The sequence below is a fragment of the Lampris incognitus genome, chromosome 4, assembly GCF_029633865.1.
Source record: "Lampris incognitus isolate fLamInc1 chromosome 4, fLamInc1.hap2, whole genome shotgun sequence".
In the NCBI taxonomy this organism is placed as follows: domain Eukaryota; kingdom Metazoa; phylum Chordata; class Actinopteri; order Lampriformes; family Lampridae; genus Lampris; species Lampris incognitus.
Genome location: NC_079214.1, coordinates 23,250,978 through 23,275,802, shown reverse-complemented (window position 1 = coordinate 23,275,802; position 24,825 = coordinate 23,250,978). Strand labels below are relative to the sequence as shown.

Here is a 24,825-nt window from a genome sequence, read left to right as displayed (position 1 = left end):
TGTAAAACTGTCTTGGTACAGCAACTGCCAAACCAACGTTTGAGTTGTTAATGCCTGGCCTTCCTCAAGTTCGACAACGATTCCATCAGCTTTCTTGTGTCATGATGTTTGAGGTCATAATTTGACTCCAGCCTCGATCTCATAACCGTACAAACAATTCAACTTTTGTTGAATACAAACAATTCAACCGTACAAACAATTCAACTATGAGGGCTTAACCTTTGATTTGATGAAGCAAAACTTGTTTTCCTTCGATAAGGGATGCCAAAAGCGGTCGTGGACATGTCCACCAACAAAGTAATCATATGCTTCTAAAGACTTGTATGCCTTCATTGATTCTTTAGTAAATATACTTGGTGTGTCTATGAGGTGTTTAGTCTCATCGCTCCAGCCGATGCTTGGCAACTTGGTGATGTCACTTGTCCACTTAGCTTCAGCAAGCATAAAGGGATCGGGAAGTTTTCTCCAGTGCTTAGCGTAAGTTTCGACTCGTAATGCTTTCTGTCTTCCTTGCTTTGACCGTCAGCATAGTCTGAGATTTCCATTTTCCCAAATTTCTAACTTTTCTCCGTTTAATTCTAAGTTTTATACACTGTCATCTGAGTTTCATAGGTGCACAAATTGTTTCTCGGCCATGTTTTGCCACATGTTCTGCGCGCGCATCTTGTTTACAACGCAGCTTTTACGTCACGCGGTAAGGGGTCCGATCTGACTCCCTCCCCCCGACTCAACCGTAGATGTGCATCGCGCATGCGCACGGGTGACTCAGAGCCTGCGGTGACGGGAAGCAGCGCTGGTCTGAGCGAGCTAGAACGGATGAAGAGAGGGCGTGGCCAGGGAGAACCATTTTTTTTCTTTGAAGGTTTCAAAGGTCACCGCAAGCACGAGAGGTTCTTCATCATACAGTCATAACTGCACAACATATTTTAGGTTGATAGGTCCTGTAGTTTGCGAGATTAGCCACAGACAGACACACACACACACACACAACCAAACGCATAATCCCTCCAGACTACCACCTGGCGGAGATAATGATTGTGTAATCTGTGACGTATCTCTCCAAATTTCATGCTTCCACCAAATTTGGGAATGTGACAGCGCCGTTTCATGTCACAGCTGTTCTGCTGATCCACACACACACACACACACACACACAGTAGGACATCATGACATCTGTCTCTTCCCTTGGCTCTCTGACACTTATCTTTGCTTAGGTCTCTATTCTTGCCTGCACTGGGAAGCACTTGGCATTATAACCTCTACACAAGTGTTGCTCTCCCTCCCTCCCTCTCCCTCCCTCTCACTTTCTCTCACTTTCTCTCACAATCTCTCTATTTCTGTATATTGATTTTCTCGCTCTCTTTCGCTTGTAATACTCTCACAATATTGGTCTTTCATGGTCCTGTCCCTGTCCCATCTGCAGCCCTCCCCACCTCCTTGCTGCCGCCTCTGTCTTCATCTTCCCTCCTCTCTCAACCTCTTACTTTGTCTTCCCCCGCCAAGGCAGTTATATTAGAAACTAACAGCTGCAACACTGCATGTTGGTGTGCTAGCTTGACACCGATATAATCAGAAAAGGGGCATGACTGATACACTGACTCAGGGGCTAAATCAGGGGAGTCTTTGCTTCCCTCCTGGCCTGTTTGGCTGTGCCATGTGACAAAACCACAGGACACGCCATCATCACCCCCGAGGGGAGCCTCTCAATAGAACAGAGACACAGATGCTGTTGTGACGCTGCAGTTGCCCCATCTCCATGTTGTTATGGAGGTGAGATGAGATGTTGTAGCATGGTGACTCCTAGCTTCTCCTAGAGAGATAATAAATAAATGATTTTTAAGTCTCCCGTTTGAATGGTAGCAAAGGGTGAATTATAGGGGAAGGGAGGAAAATAGATTTCGTGCAAGATCGCGATACCAAGCTGTGGCAGTTTTAATTTCAGCGTCTCTCCTGAATGTAATAAAATAAATACAATAGAGAGATGCTGTGAAGAGGTTTGCTGTGATGATTTCTGCATCTCTGTGTGAACGTGAATTGTTTGTATAGACAGGGAAGCATGCTCGTGTTTTAAGCCTTTGTAACACATGGGGCTTAGAATTCAGATGCATTTTGTTTTATATTTTCTTTGTGCTGGTGCAGTTTTCACACTTTACTGTTGATAAGAGGGGACAGAGTCTTCAAAAACTTGTAATATGGGGCGCCAGGGTAGCGTAGGGGTCTATTCCGTTGCCTGTCAACACGGGAATCACTGGTTCGAATCCCCGTGTTACCACCTTGGTCGAGAGTCCCTACTGACACAATTGGCTATTTCTGCAGGTGGGAAGCTGGATGTGGGTATCTGTCCTGGTTGCTGCACTAGTGCCTCCTCTGGTCGGTCAGGGCGCCTGTTCAGGGAGAGGGGGAACTGGAGGGAATAGTTCAATCCTCCCATGTGCTACGTCCCCCTAGCAAAACTCCTCACTTTCAGGTGAAAAGAAGGGGCTGGCGACTCCACATGTGTCAGAGGAGACATGTGGTAGTCTGCAGCCCTCCCCGGATCAGCAAAGGAGGTGGAGCAGTGACTGGGACGGCTCGGAAGAGTGGGGTAGTTGGCCAAGTACAACTGGGGAGCAAAAGCGGAGGAGAGGGGGGGACGTGTAATATTGAAGTCAAAATACTTATAATATCTCATGATATTTGAGAAATCACAATATTTATTATTAAATCAGCAAAAAAATACCATTGTAGCATTGGATCGGGAGGTACCTGCTGACTTCCATCTTTAGTTACTTGGCTGAAAAGTTGGTTGGAGCTTTTTGGTACAAAGTCATTCTGATTTCCCACCAGCCAAAATGTTTATTTATAAGTCGATTTCATTTTTCACAGTCACAGTTTCACTTGATACTGGACACGTAGCTCCTCCTTGCCCGTAAATTTGCATTGCAAACCAACAGGGACAATTGGATGATCCTCATTTCGGTTCAGTCCAGTTAGGTGTGAAGCACAAGATGGATGAAAATGAAATCTACCATCAACAACAACATTAGGGGTGAGTAGAAAATAGGAATACACTTTAAAAAAAAATCAACCAATACTTTTTAAGGATGTGTCGCTGTGGAAGAAATGCTCTCTTGTCTTGCATGAGAGCAGATGTGTCACTGATAGTTTGACCGGTTCTGTGGGAAAACTGCTTTGGAGTGAAGTGGTTTAAAAGCCTTGACAGAACGGCATTGTGCAGAACTCACCTCTGTGACAGAACTGCAACACAAACGTTATTATTAAAGAGTGCATTTTTAAAAAATGTATATACGGGGGTGTAGATGTCAAGGACGGGAGTGGTGGTCTGGTTGAGACTGAAGGTGGCAGTGTTCTAGCAGAAGACCTCACCCCAGCTTCTCGCAAATCTACCCTGAGAGTTTAGTTGGCAAACAGGACAGGTCAAAATTATTTGTATTGTCCTAAATCACAGTTTAGTGCCGGAAGGCTTTGCAGTCACATTACTTTTTGTGCAGTGTAAGACACCCCCTATTCTTAGACCCTTGAACTGGATGTGGAAAATCTGTACAGAAAACACCTCATAAGTTATTGGTCTGTTAAGAGGCATTGGTGTCTTTAAAATCCTCATGGGATGAAGGCAAATCTAGGTGGTTGACCATAATGTGTGTTTCACCCTGGAGGAAAGAGACAGCATAGATGTTTTTTTCCTCCCGAGCAGGAAATACATAGATGTTTTCAGTGCGTTTTACCTCTTTAAGGAAATTGCCTTGGTCAGCTTTGGGTTTTGACTAATTGCCCATGTTTCCATGGTATATTGAAGAGCTGGCTGTAGTGGATTTTCTCTGCTGGGAGATTTTGTCTGCATTAGCAATAGATATGAGGCTCAAGCTGTGACATCTGAGAGCATTCTGGCTTTTCTTCCCAAGGCTGGCTTGATGCCGCCATATGAATATATGTGTGTTTAAACGTGTGTGTGTGTGTGTGTGTGTGTGAGAGAGAGAGAGAGAGAGAGAGAGAGAGAGAGAGAGAGAGAGAGAGAGAGAGAGAGAGAGAGAGAGAGAGAGAGAGAGAGAGAGAGAGAGAGAGAGAGAGAGAGAGAGAGAGAGAGAGAGAGAGAGCGATAGCTCTAGTCTTGTCCTTTTTTCCCCTCACAGTTAAGCCATCAACAATGATTCACTGGTCATTTGGGAGCCTTTACCTAGCAACGATTTTCTGCTAGATAAAAACAGGTATAAATAGTATAAACATTGTATACTTTTTATACCACAGTTTTACTTTTTTCCCCCAGTTTTATGTGCGTGGAAGGCATGGAGCCACCTACAGATACGACTTCAATACTAACGCCGCAACACAGTAGATGACATGTTTAGTGAAGAGTAGGTAGACCTGTAACTATCTCTGGTAGGTGCTTTTGTACTGACACTGAGAAGAACCAGTCAAGCTTTTTGTTCAGCATCACACACTAATGCAAAGTTTCTCCATTTTCTAGTTGGTAAATCTTTCATTTCTGAACTGTAGTTGTGGCGAGTATAGAAAATGGCATTAATATTAAAAACATTCTGGCAGTGTAACAGTGGTGAGGTGTGTAGTAGGAGTGATGGATGAGTTCAAGGTGGAGGTGGGATTACAACAAGGATTGGCTCTGAGCCCTTTCTTGTTTGCAATGATGATGGACAGGTTGACGGGTGAGATCAGGCAGGAGTCTCTATGGACTATGATGTTCACGGGTGACATTGTGATCTGTAGTGAGAGGAGAGAGCAGGTTGTAGAGGGCCTGTAGAGGTGGAGGTATGCACTGCGAGAAGAGGAATGAAAGTCAATAGGAGTAAGGTGGAATACATATGCATGTATGAGAGAAAGGACAGCAGAATGGTGAGGATGCAAGGAGTAGAGGTGGTGAAGGTGGATGAGTTTTAATACTAGGGGTCAACTGTTCAAAGTAATGGGGAGTGCGGAAGAGAGGTGAAGAAGAGAGTGCAGGCAGGGTGGAGTGGGTGGAGAAGAGTGTCAGGAGTGATTTGCAACAGATACCAGCAGGAGTTAAAGAGAAGGTTTACAAGATGGTTATGAGACCAGCTACTATATTATATGGTTTGGAGACAGTGATACTGATGAAAAGACAGGAGGAGGAGCTGGAGGTGGCAGAGTTGAAGATGCTAAGATTTGCATTGGGAGTGACAAAGAAGGACAGGATTAAGAATGAGTATATTAGAGGGACAGCTCAGGTTGGACAGTTTGGAGACAAAGCAAGAGAGGTAAGACTGATTTGGTTTGGACACGTGTGGAGGAGAGACGCTGGGTATATTGGGAGAGGGATGCTGAATATGGTGCTGGCAGACAAGAGGAAAAGAGGAAGGCCAAAGAGAAGGTTTATGGATGTGGTGACGGGGACATGCAGGTGGCTGGTGTGACAGAGGACGATGCAGAGGACAGGAAGAGATGGAAAAGGATGATCCGCTGTGGCGACCTCTAACAGGAGCAGCCAAAAGTAGTATTGGTAGTAGTAGATTAACAACATTCTGAACATGCTGCTATTGTTCCCACAGGTTTCAGTTGATTGAGGACCTCTCCTATGAAGATATGAAAAAATGCTACCGGGGTTCGGTAAGTCTAGTTCCTTAAAAGTTAGTAATTGTGAACGTATCTCCAGAGTCCATCCTGCCATTACAACTGTAGCTGTATTCATGCTGACATTAAAGCTTAATTTGGGGGCGTCCGGGTGACGTGGCGGTCTATTCCGTTGCCTACCAACATGGGGATCACTAGTTTGAATCCCCGTGTTACCTCCGGCTTGGTCGGGCATCCCTACAGACACAATTGGCCGTGTCTGTGGGTGAGAAGTCAGATGTGGGTATGTGTCCTGGTCACTACACTAGCGCCTCCTCTGGTCAGTTGGGGCATTTGTTCAGGGGGAGGGAGAACTGGGGGGAATATCGTAATCCTCCTACGCACTATGTACCCCTGGCAAAACTCCTCACTGTCAGGGGAAAAGAAGCGGCTGGCGACGCCACATCTATCGGAGGAGGCATGTGGTAGTCTGCAGCCCTCCCCGGATCGTCAGAGGGGGCGGAGCAGCCACTGGGTGGCTCTGAAGAGTGGGGTAATTGGCCGGATACAACTGGGGAGAAAAATAAGGGGGGGGGGCTCAATTTGGTATCCCCAGTTCAAAGTTAAAACAATGTCTCCCTGCTAATGGCCCCAGTGTCATGATTCCTTAGCTTGAGGATCGGGTTGTTTTTTTCCCCACTTTCAAATTGACTGAAAGAGTGTAGAAAACGATTTGAGTCTATACAAGAAAGGACACTAGGAAGAGTATTAATGTTATGGGTCCACGCCCTTATTTAAGCATCATACAAAACTAACAGAACCAGTGAGCAGCAGGAATACAGCCTCAGTAATCAACCTTAAAGAAACAACAGACTTTTAGAGAAGTCACCTTTAGCTCCTTTTATTGTGTGTCCAGGAAACAGTCATGCAGTATACAGAGTGTAGTCTTAATTGCATATATTGCATTCATAGTCAAAGTGCAGGGAGATTGCTGTGATGCTAGTCACATACATAGAGAGAAAAACAGCTTCTCCCTACCAATTAGGAGCGATATCAAATCTCTTAGGTCTGTCTTCTCTTATTAGAGTCAGTTGTGGTGAACCTGAGGGGCTCAGTCTTTGTGTTTATCAGTGTAGATGACCTTCAAGTGTGCTGAGTTATAAGTCGGATAAAATAATTTGTACCACACTCAGCTGGGTATGGTACATATTCAGGATGGGAGGTTTTGGTCAGCATTAGTCAACACAAGGAACTGATAATATGGGATTTGTCACAAAATTTCATATATATATCCCTCAACTATCTGGATGCGGATACACATGATTAATAAAATCAAAATTAAAAAAGTGTGTTATAAAAGCTTAAAAGATGCATAAGTGTTTAAAAATACTTGCATCCCAGCACAGTGTTTGCAGGTTTCCCCTTGCAAAACAAGTCCAATCAGTCTTCAGAGTATTATATGCAATGTCCAGCATTCACTCTGCCCCCACATCTGGACTTTGTGTGTCCGTCTCAGTAGCTGAAGGTTAATGGGGCAGATATGCTTAATTTTCCTAGGACTTAACAACATACTTACAGCTGAACAACATATTGTTTCAAAATCGACATCACATTATACACATGCAATAGTCACATTGCAAAGGATGCAATGTAAAGCAAATTGGGTCCATCATTCATACTAGGCTGAAACGCTCATTGCTTGATACGGTCTGCTTCTCTGTGACACTCTTGAAAAAAAATATTCTAGCACATCTAACAAATAATTCAATTTAGTCTGATTTAATGACTTCTTGGTCAGCTGCCTTATTTTGCATCTGAAATCACCCTAATTGTTGCTAGAGTGATAAATTCTGTGTAAATGGAGATTTGAAAGTTAAATGCTCCTTATATCTGGTGAAATCTTTTAATGCCATTTTATTTTTTTTATATTGCAATAGATGTTGCACACGAAAAAAAACACAAATAGCTGTGTTGTTTTTTTTCCAGTTGTGTTAAGCTCTATTTCCATTATATTCCAAACAATTTGAGTATATATTGTGTTAAAATATATATAATTCAAATATTTCTTGTGTTATATTGAAAGGAGGTCTCTTCTGATCCTGGCCAGACTATTTCCAAACAAGCGTTAACCTACTAAAGGCGCTCCGTCAGATGCATCCTGTGTAATAGGTGACCAGAACTGAGTCATAAAGATCTAATTTTAAACCACCGAATGAGAGGTTGTACAAATGGCTTAAGATGTTAGCCATTTACTGATCTCCTAGCCTCAATCAGGTCCGTAGTGTCGGTAAAGTGACCATATTCCTGAGGAGCTGCTCTGGCATGAGAGCCATCCAGAGAAAAACAGGAGGTGCAGGCAGAGGATCCTCAAAAGTCATGCGGGGATATTCGGAGGAGATCCGGCCATGAGCCAAAGAGAGAAAGGGAACATTTTCACATGGGTTTAGTGACAAGTGATGGAGTTTAACTGGGGCTGCGAGCACTGAGGCTGAGCGGTAAGGAACAGAAAGAGGAAGTGTTTGATTATCTCTGAAGAGTAGGTGCTTGAGGCATCACAGACCACAATGTTTAGGAGACAGACAGGTACAGAGAGGGAGGGGAAAAGGGGACGATTTCAAGTGACAGTAGTTAAAGGGACTTGTGGAGTGTGTGTGTCGGTTTGTGGCTATGTGAGAGAGATAAAGACGGAGAAAAAAATGCATGTATGTTTATCAACCCTGCATCAAGAAGGGTACTCTGTCTTTAAGTGCATGTGAGGGCGAATAGAGAGCGAGAGAGAGAGGAAGAGAGAGAGGGCGAGAGAGAGAGAGAGAGAGAGAGAGAGAGAGAGAGCGAGGGGAGGACATCATCTTGACTGCGGTATCATCAGGACAGTGAGAGAGAGAAATTTTGGCTGTAAGTTGAGACACTGGTGCTTGTAGCTCATTAGGTGTGTGTGTGTGTATATATAGAACGTGTGTGTGTGTCGTAGTCTAGAGCTAGGTTTTTTTTTTTGTTGGTTATTTTTACACGGAGGCAGCCCTCCAGCTCAGTCCTCTGCACCTTGCTGTACTGACTGGCACCAGGGGAACAGTGTGTGTCTTGCAGCGGGGTGCTCCAGGCCTTCGATGTGCGCGAGTGTGTGTGTGTGTACGGTGCCAACGTGCTGAGCCTGGTGCAGAGCTCGCGTCCTCTGAGGGAGAGGGTGGTGTCCGTGGCAAGCGGAGCTGGAGGCGGCGGTGGTGCCGGTGGCGGCGGCGGTGGTGCCAGTGGTGGTGGTGGGACCGCTGCAGGTGCTGGCGCCGTGCGGGCCGGCCGGTCAGCCAAGGAGCTGCTCATGACTCTGCCCTGTCCCTCTGCACAGACTGTCAGCAAGTACAACTCCCAGTACCACAAACTCTTCCAGTGTGTGCCCAAGGATGAGATCCTCATGAAAGGTACTGTTATTTATTTTACCCTGAGGAAACGGTGTGTGTGTGTGTGTGTGGGGGGGGGGGGTTATGGCACAGGTTTGGTCTCGCTATTCCAGGATTGTTAAACATCTTAATATTGCTTTATTTCTTTTTAACTGGATCATCATTTACCTGTAACTTCATTGAGATCAAGAGTCTTTTCTACAACCATTTCAGACATTTTAATGTCGTCTGTTGCAATCACAGGCACGATGTATTCCCACTGAATCCTGTTTTCTTACATTTCATTTTTAAATAATCCGCCAGTTATGTTAGCACTGATGCAGGCTTTTCTTCCTATTAGTTCAGATTTACTTTATAGTGCCATAACTGAGCATGAGCACATCTTCCCATGCAGGAACGAGTTCTTTCTCAGCCTCCTTTGTTTTCGTGTGTGGCCGAAGTGACCGCGTAGCCTCTCTTGCTGTGTGAAACCTACTGAAACAAAAGCTACTGAAACAAAAGCTACTGAAACAAAACACATGCAGTCTGAGAGGGGTCAAACTCTGAATAGTACATATCTCTGCATTTCCCTGTATTAATCATGAGCTGTGTAGTGGAAAATTATGGATATTTTTGTTTTACATAATTTTTTGTTTATTTTACATACATCTTATAATCTATTCATCCAGTTTTTAGCTTTTAGATGAGTGCAAAGCGAGTGACTTTAGTGTTTCCTTCCCAGTGTACTCCTGCGCTCTTCTCAGAGACATACTTCTGCAAGGCAGGCTCTACATCTCCAGAAACTGGTTGTGTTTCTACGCCAACCTCTTTGGCAAAGACATCAAGGTAAGACTGACAAACACACCGGTGAATAGACTCGCGCTGATTGACAGACTGTACAACTGACTTGTCGACAGACAAAAAAAAAGAAAAAAAGGCAGGTTTACAAGCAGAGTGACACAAATTGACAAGCTTTTTGACTGTCGGTCAGGCATATGTCCACTTTCTGGGCCGACAGCCTGAAAGACTTTGAATGCCTTCATCATACCCACAATCCATTGTGTTTCAGCCCTCTGTTTTGTCTGCATTTTGGACGTATGTACAAAAGGTAGACAGACTTAATGAGCTTTTAATCTTAACTTGTTATGTCTTCTTTGATCTCTCGGGTAGTTGGTTTCCCCTTTGAAACCGAAGCTGTCCAGACTCCTGAGTGGCCACAAGCTGCTTATTCAGAACACATTCCTTACATTCTGACTGAAATGAAATACTGTTGTTGTTTTGTTTTTTCCCCGATTAGGTCAGTTTTCCTCCCAGGGCTTTCCTGTCATCGCTCTAGTAGTGCACCACATCCCCACTGCCTCGGTGTCAACTGAGCTTTTACTTTCACTTACCTTTGACTGCAAAAATATACCAAAGAGGTGTAAAGTGCACATGGCTGAAAGTCATACAACACTTACTTCAGTCAACAAGCCTTGTGTAGCGGGAATTCAGGGGGCAGGCGGGAATCAAACCTGGGTTCCTCGCACCACGGGTGACTGCGCTAACCAGTCAACTAAGGGGTCCAACCCGTTAGCCAAGAGCTAGCAAGTCTACGCATCCGTGGCCGTACACTGTTCCACTTGTCCTCTGGTCTCTTGACCCATAACACTTGTTTTCTTTACCAGTAACTTACCGTACCATGCCATATCACATCACCTTGCTCAATGATCTAATTTGCCTCATGGAAAACGAATGTTTTTCTATATATGTCCTTCTCTTGCTGCGTTGTTCCTGATTTCTCTAGGTAGCCATCCCTGTGGTCTCTGTGAGGCTGGTGAAGAAACACAAAACAGCAGGCCTGGTGCCCAATGGCTTGGCCATTACCACAGACACCAGTCAAAAGGTACAGTACACATTTGTGTCTTAGCAACAGTTAATGGAACCACAAAGGATAATGAGGATTGCATACATGTACTTTCCAGTACAGGTGTGATGGAAAAAACAACAGCACGCTATATTAACATGTGATAATGCACGTCGCAGCACCACCCAGAAGTGCTCAAAGGCCCGACCAATCTGCCGACAAAGGATTTGGAGGCTGTTGAGTATTGAAAGAAGTAAAAAATAATGTGATAATTCAATGTATTACCATACATACAAACTTCTTTTTTTTTTTACATAAGGTGATGTTGTGATGTCTAGAACTCAACAAACTGTTTGACATACATGAGTTGAGACCATGTGTCTCTATCCAGCAATGCATTTTTGGTAGGCATGTTATATTCAACACAGTAATTACTGTGACTTAAGTGCCGAGACACATCTTTTCTAGAAAGGACACCAAAAAAAGATAAAAGATAGACAACTGATAAAAACATACATTTGTTTTTTCCAGCAAATAGACTGACAGCTCCATGCTGTATGGCTTTCGTCTGTGTGAAAAACAGAAAAATGTTTTAAATGATAGTTGGTCAATTCCAAACTCGTTTTTTTGCATCATATTATCAAGGTGATGGTATAAGCTCTCTGTCAGCAGCTCTTATTCAAATCATTCATGAATGCATAAAGAGAAAAAAAAATCTGATTAGAAATTTTCCTTTGGGCAAATAACACTCGGCTTAATCCAGGATCCAAAGGATTACCTCCTCTACAAACCAACTGTATTACTTTGAAACTGTTATCACATAATAACGTTAGGATCAAGTGCTCCATATGGCTTGAAATAGATGTCCTTGTCTCTTACCTCCCTTGGCCTCTGTGCACTATACATACCGCTAAAATGGTGACAGACTAAAGTACATTCATGTTCATAGGGCGGCACGGTGGCCCAGTGGTTAGCACTGTTGCTTCACAGCAAGAAGGTCCTGAGTTCAAACCCCAGGCAGTCCCAGGTCCTTTCTGTGTGGAGTTTGCATGTTCTCCCCGTGTCTGCGGTGGGTCTCCTCCAGGTGCTCCGGTTTGCTCCCACCATCAAAAAGACATGCATGTTAGGGTTAATACTTCTGTCTGTACCCCTGAGCAAGGGAACGGAAAGAAGAACTGAAGTTGGCCCCTGGGTGCTGCAGCTGCCCACTGCTCCTATACAATAGGATGGGTTAAATGCAGAGAACATATTCATTGTAAGAATACAATGTCCAATAAAGTGGCTTTCATTCTTTCATTTCATTCTTGCAACGAGCCGACATGTGAGAGCACATACCTGTGATTGTCCATCACGCTCAGAATGATCAGAGGAGGGACTACGGGTTGATTCCCATGCCTCCGTCCATCACATGTTATATCTCAGACGCCACTGGTCTGATTTGGATGAAATTTGGAGCAATGATGTATCCTGACACTGCATTTACTGCATTTGCAAAATAATGAGTTTCCCAGCATGTTGCCAGCTGCAGGCCAAGAAGATCCCACATTTGAAACAAGCGCCGCTCTCTCACCATCACAGCGAGACTCGTGAAATATAGTACACACATGCATTTCACCCAGAAGTGTGCCTCTGGGAGCATTCAGCTACCCCCACTTATTTTTTTCTGTTAAATGTCTGTGGCAGATTCCACCACTATTATCATTAAAAAAAACTGCCCACTCATATTCTCTGCTAAATAACTTTGGGGAATGATATGTTTTGCCTTGGAAAAACCATTGGAAAAGACAGGCGGGTATAACTATAATATTAAATCCGACTCCAGCAGGCTGAGACATTGGCATGTTGGTGGACATTGCAGTTCATTTCAATAATGTCTGCTGTAGCAGTTTGAAACATGAGTCACACTCTTTCGGAGCTGTTTTATTTCGGGCAAAATGAAACTTACTCAAAATGAAACTAGCCCATCCACTCGCATGTAAATTACATCCTATTTATCAGCGGTAGCAGCTGATGAGCAGATGGATGATTCCGCTGATGAAAACACAGTTTTAAACAGGCCGACCTTGTAGCCAGTCAGTAATGGAACGAGGGAGGTGTGTGTGTGTCATTTTACTTTGTGTGTGCTAACCCATTCAGTGTACTAGACTTCTATCAAACGTGGCCCCAAAATGGTGAAATGAACTCCCGGCATCCATCAGGGCTACTGACTTGCTTATGTCCTTCAAGAAAGTCCCCAAAACTTTTCCCTCCCACACATACCTTGATCCTTAAATGGTCTCTAAGCAAGATTTGTAAATTGTCTAGTTGCTTTTTCCAGCTAATTTCTATTGTGCCCTGTCTCATATGGACACCATTATTATTGATGTCTACTATTGTGCCTTCTTTTTGATCGCACTTGACATTTTATGCTCTAATGGTGGTGATTTGGCTGTGATGGTGATACATGTGTCAATGTAAGTCTACTTTGTATTTTGATTCCCCTATTCACCCCCTCTTGATGGTCTAAGGTGCACTTCCACTAAACCCACTCAATATGACATGCACACTCGGCTATGATGTGATTATTATATAGAAAATGTACTAGTACTAACACTACTTCCATATTGTATTACTGTGATATGATTATTATTGAGTGCTCTATGGTGCCAAGTGGTAACACTCAAATTTATCTACTAATTATTGACTCACTTGTAAATCACTTTGGTTAAAAGCGTCTGCAAAATCAATTAATGCAAATGTAAGTGTACCCATTCAGTTTACTTTGCTCTTTCCTCGTGTCCCACAATGTTTTCTCTGCACTGCTGAGTTTCAGCTTGCGGTGAGAATTATTGCACTGTGGTAAATCTATAGGCTCTTTACGTGCTCTGTTTTCTTCCCCCAGTATGTGTTTGTATCTCTTCTATCAAGAGACAGCGTGTATGACGTACTCCGCAGGATCTGTACACACCTGCAGGTCAGATCACACACATGTACACACACGCATCCACACACACCCACATACACATACACATACACACACACGCTAGTCACTCATGATCTCAAATAGACTGCTTTATCTATATGCGTGCATATCATGTAAATAGCTAACTTCCTTCCTCCTCAGGTCAATGGGAAGAGTCTGAGCCTGAAGCAATACATGGAGGAGCCCATTTTATCCCTGGTTAGTGTTTTTGAAGAACAGCCACAGAAGGTGTTTCACTGTTGAAATGGAGTTTTCTTTTTAACATGGAAAAAAGATTCAAAAATTTAGAGAACTTTTGAAGATGGTAAAAAGACATTTCGAAAGATAATTTAACAGTTAATTGTTAAGAAAGATTACAAAATGGGGGGGGGGCTTTACACAGCCATTAATTTAGTTCATATTTTGGATATGTTACGTTGTTAAGCTTCGGCGGTCGCGGAAGCAGAAACTCAGGTGTGGGAGAAGTTTGAGGAGGCTATGGAGGAGGACTTTCAGTTGGCCTCAAGGAAGTTCTGGCAAACCATCTGGCGACTCAGGAAGGGGAAGCAGCTTGACTCAGGCTGTGTTCAGCCAGAGAGGGGAACTGTTGACCCAGACTAGGGATGTTGTCAAGTGGTGGAAAGAACACTTTGAGGAGCTCCTGAAGCCGGCTAACACATCCTCAATGTGAGGCGGTAGAGTCTGAAGACTCAGGGGAAGCCCCACCCATATCCCTGGCAGAGGTCTCTGAGGTAGTTAAAAAGCTCCTCGGTGGCAAGGTGCCAGCTGTGGATGAGATTTGCCCTGAGATGTTGAAGGCTGTAGACATTGTTGGGCTGTCTTGGCTGACACACCTCTTTAGTGTCACGTGGAGGTCAGGGACAGTACCTGTGGAGTGGCAGACTGGGGTGGTGGTTCCCATATTCAAAAAGGGGGACCAGAGGGTGTGCTCCAATTGTCTGGGCATCACACTGCTCAGCCTCCCTGGGAAAGTCTACTCTAGGGTGCTGGAAAGGAGGCTCCGACTGATTGTCGATCTTCGGATCCAGGAGGAACAATGCGGATTCCGTCCTGGCCGTGGAACAATGGACCAACTCTTTACCCTTGCGGAAGTGCTGAGGGGGGCATGGGAGTTTAACCAGCCAGTCTACATGTGTTTCGTGGATGAGAGTCAGCACCTCCAAGTCTGAGGCCATGGTTCTCTACCAGGAAAATGGTAGATTGCTCCCACCAGGTTGGGGATGAGTTGCTGCCCCAAGTGAAGGAGTTCAACTATCTCGGGGTCTTGTTCATGAGTGAGGGTAGGATGGAGCGGGAGATTAACAGGCGGATTGGTGCAGCAACAGCAGTAATGCGTTCATTGTACCGGACTGTTTTGGTGAAGAGGGAGCTGAGCCGGAAGGCAAAGCTGTCAATTTACCAGTCAATCTTCGTTCCAACCCTCACCTATGGTCATGAGCTTTGGGTAGTGACCGAAAGGGTGAGATCGCGGACACAAGCGGCTGAAATGAGTTTCCTCCGTAGGGTGTCTGGGCGCAGCCTTAGAGATAGGGTGAGGAGCTTGGACATCCAGAGAGAGCTCGGAGTAGAGCCGCTGCTCCTTTGCGTCGAAAGGAGCCAGTTGAGGTGGTTCGGGCATCTGATTAGGATGCCTCCTGGGTGCCTTCCTTTGGAGGTTTACCGGGCATGGCCAACTGGGAGGAGACCCCGGGGTCGACCCAGAACTTGCTGGAGGGACTACATGTCCAGGAGCTGGAGGGCGCTGCTGGGGAGAGGGACGTCTGGAGTGCCCTACTTAGCTTGCTGTCACTGCGACCCGACCCCAGAGAAGCGGCTAATGATGGATGAATGAATGAATGTTGTTAAGTTCTGTCCGTACCAAGGAAATAACTTGTGACCAGAGCTGTGAAAGTGACCACAGTGATCACAGGGACCTCACAGGGTTGTGTAGTATGTGGAAGACCAGTGTCACCGAGTCCAAGAAAGTGAGGACTAATGGTTTGTGATGTCACAATTCACCGAAGAGTTGCATAGTAGGAGGAGAATTGACACAATCCATATGAAGGGGGCTGAATTGCCCCCCCCTTTTTCTCCCCAATTGTTCCTGGCCAATTACCCCACTCTTCCGAGCCATCCTCGTCCCTGCTCTACCCCCTCTCCTGATCTGGGGAGGGCTGCAGACTACCACATGTCTCCTTTGATGCATGTGTAGTCACCAGCCTCTTCTTTTCACCTGACAGTGAGGCGTTTCACTAGGGGGACGTAGCGCGTGGGAGGATCACACTATTCCCCCCAGTCGCCCGGCCCGCCCCAAACAGGCGCCTCAACCAACCAGAGGAGGCACTAGTGCAGCGACCAGGACACATACCCACATCTGGCTTCCCACCCGCAGACACAGCCAATTGTGTCAGTAGGGACGCCTGACCAAGCCAGAAGTAACACGGGGGTTCGAATCGGCGATCTTTGTGTTGGAAGGCAACGAAATAGACCGCCACGCCACCCACACACCCCTCTGATGAAACATTTCTCTCAATAAACGTGTCCAGATGAACTGATTCAACTTTCTGGGATTTCCTTTCCTGGATTATTGAGCATGCATCAAGACTTGTAGTTTCTTTATTTTTATTTTCAAGCCTTGCCAAACACATCTTAATTTTAGAGCCCTGCTATCAATGTTAGTTTTTCAAACTAACTGTGACTTTCTAAATGAGTTTGTTGCCTCCCTCCCTCCCATCCGGACCCATGAGTTGCTTCACATCTAAAAATAAAGTGCATCTTGTGAGGTGACTGTGAGACGTGGCGAATAAAGCCTGACCGCGAATCACAGTTCAGTTCAATCAGGATTTACTTTTTTAGCAGTTAAAACATTGTCTTATACTGTGGATGGTTTCAGGAAATCTGACAAAATGAGGAAAACAGTCTTCCATTCTATACCCATGAAGACTGGTTTAACTACCTGTATTTTATTTTGCACCGCCAAGTGTTGCTCAAACGTCAGACATTCAGAATGACTCGTCTTCTTGAGAGAGAGCACGCAGAGCGGATGGATGGGTCGTTTTCTCTGTGCTTTCCTCCCATTGGGTGATCTGTTTAATAGTGCAATGCTGTGTTATATGCTGCATAGGGAGCTGTTTTGCAATAGCACTTGTACTATGGAATTTGCAGTACGGATCCAGTATTCATGCTCACACTTGTTATCATTTCAATCTGTATTCAAACCAGGGGAAAAAAATGCAAAACACTTCTTTCATGTTTTCTCATAAGACCTCTCTATAACTTTCCCAATCCTGGCCCCGGCAAAATATTCACATGCCTGAAATACATTAACAGAGACAGTTTGTGATCAAAGCTGAAAACATGAACCCATCTGCACTGAAAAGCCTCCACACAGACTCTTATTTGTATTTAAAGAGCAATAGTGCTTTATGAAATAGGAAAATCTTTGTCCAAGGTTAATAGGGGTTATTTTTAGTCTTGCGAAGTATTTTCTGTCACATTTAAATGTCTAAAGTTGAAAACAGTGAGTCGCATCTCCGCCAGCACGTACTCAGTCCTTCTCTTCTGACCTGCACATTGGCTAGTATGTGTGTGTATATATATATATATATATATATATATATATATATATATATATATATATATATATATATATGAGCCTGCAAATGTCAATACTGAACCACAGGCTTGGACTCAAAACGCAGACTCAGTCTCAGTTCACAAAAATCAGTCCTTTTAATCGGAAAGAGGTCGGTACACAGGTGATCAGATAACAAGGCAACAGTGTCCAAATCAGCAGGCGAAAGGCAGGGTCGAAAAGGCAAAAAACAGGTCAGGAAACTATAGGGCTCAAGAAACTCACACAAGGAAAAACTGCTGGACCGCTGTCACAAAGAACAAGACGAACTGGCACAGAAGGTAGGGAACACTAAGACTATATACTCTGGAGGAGGGGAGACGATGAGACACAGGTGCAACACATTAGGGCAGGGCGGGTAATCACACAGGAGGGGGACACATGAGGGCAGGAAGTAAAAGACCTGAAACGAGACAAGAGGTGAGTAACAAAATAAAATAGGAAGTACAAGACAAAGAACACTGGGAGAAACAAAAGGTAACTTAACTATCCAGACGGGGCGTGATGGTAAAAATATATCAAAATTATATATAAAAATTATATATAGCATCCCCCCCCCCAGAAACCGTCAATGGTGTTGATAAGTGCTTATCAATTCTTTTGTTGTACAATATGTATGTGTGTATATGTATATATACATATATATATATGTGTGTGTGTGTGTGTGTATGTATGTATATGTATATCAATATACACTCACCGGCCACTTTATTAGGCACACCTGTCCAACTGCTCGTCAACGCAAATTTCTAATCAGCCAATCACATGGCAGCAACTCAATGCATTTAGGCATGTAGACATGGTCAAGACGATCTGCTGCAGTTCAAACCGAGCATCAGAATGGGGAAGAAAGGTGATTTAAGTGACTTTGAACGTGGCATGGTTGTTGGTGCCAGACGGGCTGGTCTGAGTATTTCAGAAACTGCTGATCTACTGGGATTTTCACGCACAACCATCTCTAGGGTTTACAGAGAATGGTCCGAAAAAGAGAAAATATCCAGTGAGCGGCAGTTCTGTGGGCGAAAATGCCTTGTTGATGCCAGAGGTCAGAGGAGAATGGCCAGACTGGTTCGAGCTGATAGAAAGGCAACAGTAACTCAAATAACCACTCATTACAACCGAGGTATGTAGAAGAGCATCTCTGAACGCACAACACGTCGAACCTTGAGGCAGATGGGCTACAGCAGCAGAAGACCACACCGGGTGCCACTCCTGTCAGCTAAGAACGGGAAACTGAGGCTACAATTCGCACAGGCTCACCAAAATTGGACAACAGAAGATTGGAAAAACGTTGCCTGGTCTGATGAGTCTCGATTTCTGCTGAGACATTCGGATGGTAGGGTCAGAATTTGGCGTCAACAACATGAAAGCATGGATCCATCCTGCCTTGTATCAACGGTTCAGGCTGGTGGTGGTGGTGTAATGGTGTGGGCGATGTTTTCTTGGCACACTTTGGGCCCCTTAGTACCAATTGAGCATCGTGTCAACGCCACAGCCTACCTGAGTATTGTTGCTGACCATGTCCATCCCTTTATGACCACAGTGTTCCCATCTTCTGATGGCTACTTCCAGCAGGATAACGCGCCATGTCATAAAGCTCGAATCATCTCAGACTGGTTTCTTGAACATGACAATGAGTTCACTGTACTCAAATGGCCTCCACAGTCACCAGATCTCAATCCAATAGAGCACCTTTGGGATGTGGTGAACCGGGAGATTCGCATCATGGATGTGCTGCCGACAAATCTGCAGCAACTGCGTGATGCTATCATGTCAATATGGACCAAACTCTCTGAGGAATGTTTCCAGTACCTTGTTGAATCTATGCCACGAAGGATTAAGGCAGTTAAGGATTAAGGCAAAAGGGGGTCCACCCCGGTACTAGCAAGGTGTACCTAATAAAGTGGCCAGTGAGTGTATGTGTATCTATATGTCTCTATATATATCAATAAATCAATATATATTTATATATAGATGTAGGGGAAAAACATTAATACACAGCAGTACAAGCTTGTTTTTTTTGTCTCATTTATTTAATTGGCTTCTGTTTATCTACTTTTAGGACTTGTCTGAAAATCTGATGATGTTTTAGGTCATATTTATGCAAAAATATAGAAAATTGTAAAGGGTTCACAAAATTTCAAGCACCACTATATATATATATATATATATATATATAAAATTTTGGGACTTTTTCACCATTTTCTCCCTATTTGTATCTGGCCAATTACCCCACTCTTCCGAGCTGTCCCGGTTGCTGCTCCACCCCCTTTGCCGAGGTCCGGGGAGGGCTGCAGACTATACCACATGCTTCCTCCGATACATGTGGAGTCACCAGCCGCTTCTTTTCACCTGACAGTGAGGAGTTTCACCAGGGGGACGTAGCTCGTGGGAGAATCATGCTATTCCTCCCAGTTCCTCCTCCCCACTGAACAGGTGCCTGACTGACCAGAGGAGGCGCTAGTGCAGCAACCAGAACACACACCCACATCTGGCTTCCCACCCGCAGACACGGCCAATTGTGTCTGTAGGTATGCCCGGCCACGTTGGAGGTAACACGGGGATTCGAACCAGCGTTCCCCGTGTTTGTAGGCAACGGAATAGACCACTATGCTACCCGGACATTCCCATTGGCCAGTATTTTAATATTGCAATTTTTATGTGATGCGTTCTCCATAATACTGTTTCACCTGATTTCTCCCACCTTACCCTCCACCCGCAGGATGAGTTCCCGGCGCAGGATGAGTTCCCAGTGGTGGCCGAGTACCCACCTGTGTTGAAGTGGAGGAGGAAACCATCCGTGGTGTCTGTGTCATCCTCCCTTCCAGACCTCCTGGGGAACTCCACCGGCAGTCTGAGCACCAGCGACCCACCCTTCCAGCCGGAGCAACCCCTGCAAGGTAACAAACCACGTTGGTTCATTCACCCCGACGTCCTGAGCACACCAATGGGCCCGAGACAATCCGAGGCCCGTCGTGACAGCCGTAGCATTACCTCGTTAACTTGGAAAGTGATGGTATTTTTACTGTGAGTAGCCGATGACTTTTCAGTACAAGAATCCTTAAATATTGTTGATGTGTAAATTCTGCCAACCTAACTGTCACCACAAGAGATTACAGGTGATTATTCCCTTAAAAAAAAAAAACTGCAGAATCTGTAACCATTTAGATAGTGGCTGATTTCCAGTTCGTCATTTTTTAAGCCTCACATAGCTAAAAGATTTAAACATGTTACTGTGTAGAACTGAATGAAATTTCTCACCTGAGTAAAAAAAAAAAAAAAACCCAAGTGTTTTCTTAGAATGGACAGCCAGTAGAGATAAATATAGATTTATAATATACATGTTATGCCCAGAGATGGTAGTCATATAAAGGCCCCCGCTGCCTCTGAACCCCACATGGGTCCTTCACTGGGTTGAGGTTCAGTCCGCTCAACGTTTCATCTCCAAACGTAAAACTGAAATAAAAATGCTAAAGGTGAGTGGACTGTACTCTGCTTTTTTCTTGGCATTCAGAATTGTTCCTGGGACCTGAATATAAGCATTGGCTGGCCTTTATGTGACTTGGGGCAGTTTAGGGTCAGGGGGGGCTTTACTGGGTTTGTTTTTATGACACAGAACTGGACATGGCAAAATTTCTGAACTCGACCACTGTGGCTCACTTTGTTCAGTCGTAGATTTTGGGTTCCTGATTTCACTAACATTTTGTAAGTGTGTGTGTGTGTGTGTGTGTGTGTGTGTGTGTGTGTGTGTGTGTGTGTGTTTGCGCGCCAGCCAAGACTCTCTTATGCAACCTCACGTTATGCTCTGATCACCTGGGCATTTGTTCATCATTCATATTTATAAGCAGTGGACTAGTGTTAATACATTGAAACAATATTTACTATCTGAATATGCTTTGTATGCTTTCATGACATTCATGACATTAAACTCTTGGTTTGATTTTTTTGTACAAATAAGGTTATTCTTTCATTGTTAAACCTTCGCCTTCATATTTGCCACTCTTTGCATACTTCTGATATTACTGTTTGTATTTCTCCACTGAATGAAAAACATCATTCAGGGGTGTCCGGGTAGCGTAGCAGTCTATTCTGTTGCCTACCAACATGAGGATCGCCAGTTCGAATCCCCGTGTTGCCTCCGGCTTGGTCGGGCATCCCTACAGACACAATTGGCCGTGTCTGCGGGTGGGAAGCCGGATGTGGGTATGTGTCCTGGTCACTGCACTAGTTCCTCCTCTGGTCAGTTGGGGCACCTGTTTGGGGGGGAGGGGGAACTGGAGGGAATAGCGTGATCCTCCCACATGCTACGTCCCCCTGGTGAAACCCCTCACTGTCAGGTGAAAAGAACCGGCCGGCGACTCCACATATATCGGAGGAGGCATATGGTAGTCTGCAGCCCTCCCTGAATCGACAGAGGGGGTGGAGCAGTGACCAAGATGGCTCGGAAGAGTGGGGTAATTGGCCGAATACAATTGGGGAGAAAAAGGGGGGGATCCCCCCCTTGTTCTTGGGCGCTGCACAATAGCTGCCCACTGCTCCCAGCTACACAAATAGGATGGGTGAAAGGCAGAGAAAGAATTGCCCCTCAGGGATTGATAAAGTAGTAACCCCCCCCCCCAAAAAAAACGTCATTCAGACACTCTGTCAACCTACACATACACCTGACCTGCAGTCTAACAAGCACGTGTTGACACACGCCAACTTACACGCATTAATGGTTATGTAGGCACTGAATGTGTGTTGACATTTGCGGATATGTACTGTCAGCCAAGACTGTTAAAATAATTCTTATATTATTAGTGCACCCATCCCCTTGTCTCATCTGACAAAGAGGCGCGTTAACAATGATTTAATCCAAGAAACGGCCATAAGTGTTTGTGTATGTTTGTGTTTTGCAGAGCGGGCACTGCAGACAGAGCGGGGCCTTTTATCTAAACAAGTAGCGGAGTTGGGCCAGATGGAGTACCAGCTGCTCAAGTTCTTCACCCTGCTGTGAGTATAGGGGCAGACAAACACACAGACTGGCCAGCAGGGTGAGCTTTGCCACCACAAACCAGCTGATTCATCTGATTCATCTGGTTCAGTTATTATACACCATGTGCGGTTAGATCCGGGTTGTAAATATGTGGGTAATTTGAGAAGACTGGAGAAAGGAGATTGTGGGCAAGTAGACCATTTTCCCCCTTCATATTTTACCCTCCCTCAGATTTAATTAACTGGGGGGCACCAAAATACATCCAGTACTTTTTATTAACAAGACAGTGGCCATCCAAACTCCTATCAGAGCAGTCACAATGCATTGGCTTCATATGTTCAAACCCTCCAAACTTAGCGTTGATGAACAGGCGAAGAGAGTTCAATCATGTTTGTTCCACTTGAGAACCGTATCAAAAATCAAATAATTTCTGTCCTTTGGTGGCCTTGAAAAAGTCGTACGTGCACCTGTCTCCTCACGCTCCAGTTATTGCAGCTCCCTCCACTCCTGCCTTTAGTTCACAACACTGCTGGAAGACTTGTAACTGGTATACAAGAAAAATGGGTGCATATCACCCCTGTCTTGGTTTCATTGCACTTGCTTACTATACATTTTAAGACGTTATTGCTAACTTTTAATTCTCACCTAGTACAGACCTCGGGATGCAGGTCAAGTCTGTTGACACCATCCGAATGCTGATTACTTTTATCATCATTATAAATCATCGTATTATCATCTAGGGCTGTAGGAGTCTATAGTGATAGGAAAGGCTAAACTTATGCCAGAATGCCTGTGTTCGCTCTCAGTCCACTTGAGACGGCAAGTGTCCGTCCTGCTTAAGTGTCCTTAAGCAACAAACTCCATCCCTGAACCAGCGGCACGGTTCAGTAGTTGGGCTTGTGCTCAAACGTCTCTATGGAGGAGGGCAAGCAGCCAAAAAAAACCAAACTTTTTTCTCTCAAGGAATTGAGACAAATTACAGGGAAAACTCTTGATGTCTTCTTAACAATGCAGAAGAGTTGCTTACATAAACTGGGAAACGTATTCTTATACTTAAATAAACAGAACTGGGGTTTTTTTTCACGTAGGTCAAGGCTAGTTGTGAATCATCTTTTACTGAAGTTAGCCTTTGTGCGTGTTGTCCTAGGACAGACTCATGTAATGACCACTGAAACAAAGTCAAATGTTGCCTCACAGTGCTGACAAGGAGACATTACACCTCCTATATATCAGCCACTGATGTCCAGCCTCAGGATTATCCATGAATTTATTGGTTCTGAATTCCTCTCAAATAAACACTAAATTCACATTCTCCCTTTTTATGGATCACACTGACACTCTGTGTGTGTGTGTGTGTGTGTGTGTGTGTGTGTGTGTGTGTGTGTGTGTGTGTGTGTGTGTGTGTGTGTGTGTGTGTGTGTGTGTGTGTCCTTCACTTTATCTCATCAGTATAATTCTCCTCATCCTGTCCTCGTGTTATCTGGCCTTCCGAGTGTGTAGTCTGGAGCAGCAGTTGTCCTTCCTCGGTAACCCGACGCCGCCTCTTCGAGAGAGGTGAGACTCCATCCAAAGTACACGCTGCAGTCAACCCCAGCACTATGATCATTTATGGCATTCTGAAGTGGCTAAAGCTAAGTTCGGGAATCAAATCAAATCAAATCAATTTTATTTGTATAGCCCAATATCACAAATTACAAATTTGCCTCAGTGGGCTTAACAGCAACACAACATCCTGTCCTTAGACCCTCTCATCAGATAAGGAACAACTCCCTAAAAAGCCCCTTTAACAGGGATAAAAAATAGGAAGAAACCTCAGGGAGAGCAACAGAGGAGGGATCTCTCTCCCAAGACGGTGACTTAAATGTGGCCCTCTCTAGGAACATTTATTTGTTATTTCATTTCGTGTACACAAGTACATGAAATTAAACAAAATATTGTTTCCCCCAGCCTACAGCAGTGCAACACAAAGACAAAAACACATATCCAAACTACAAGAACACATATATCCAAACTACAAAAAAAAAAAAAAAATATATATATATATATATATATATATATATATATATATATATATATATATATATATATATATATATATGTACAAAATCGCTTAAACCCAACATATCCACAAAAAAAAAGAAGAAAAAAACGTCACTATCCAAGAGAGCGAAGGACAGGATGACTGTCAGAACTGCCGGTCTGCATGGGCAAGCAGTTAGCTTAGCCTGCCCCGCGTCCACATCCTGGCGGTCTGACAGTTGATTAATTATTCAAGTAAATTTGTCAATTAAATTCAGCATCTTATTATTTAATTATGTTTATTCAATTATGTTTTTGCGGTTCTAATCTCAGTTTTGTCGTCTTGTCTAGGTAACCATCACTTTCCTCTGGGATGTAGATTTATGGCTGTCACCCACTATTTACATGCTCGGGAGTTGAAGTAACCGACCTGTGCAGATCTGAGACCAGTTCAGAGGCCAGATCGACTGACCTCACAGTGCAGCTTAACGAAGCAATATAAAAAAAACTCAAGAG

The 24,825-nt window shown here is 44.4% G+C and overlaps 1 protein-coding gene across 1 annotated transcript in view; it reads left to right on the top strand.

Annotated features, from left to right (window-relative positions):
• gramd2aa (GRAM domain containing 2Aa) overlaps window positions 1-23,848 on the top strand; it is a 53,427-nt gene extending 29,579 nt beyond the window's left edge. The window contains exons 3-12 of the mRNA XM_056279241.1: window positions 838-862; window positions 5,530-5,580; window positions 8,867-8,939; window positions 9,640-9,743; window positions 10,681-10,779; window positions 13,622-13,693; window positions 13,844-13,900; window positions 20,038-20,215; window positions 22,214-22,307; window positions 23,740-23,848. Coding sequence (XP_056135216.1) covers window positions 838-862; window positions 5,530-5,580; window positions 8,867-8,939; window positions 9,640-9,743; window positions 10,681-10,779; window positions 13,622-13,693; window positions 13,844-13,900; window positions 20,038-20,215; window positions 22,214-22,307; window positions 23,740-23,848 — 862 coding nt within the window. The remainder of the gene's footprint in view (window positions 1-837; window positions 863-5,529; window positions 5,581-8,866; window positions 8,940-9,639; window positions 9,744-10,680; window positions 10,780-13,621; window positions 13,694-13,843; window positions 13,901-20,037; window positions 20,216-22,213; window positions 22,308-23,739) is intronic.
• Window positions 23,849-24,825: the final 977 nt, after the last annotated feature.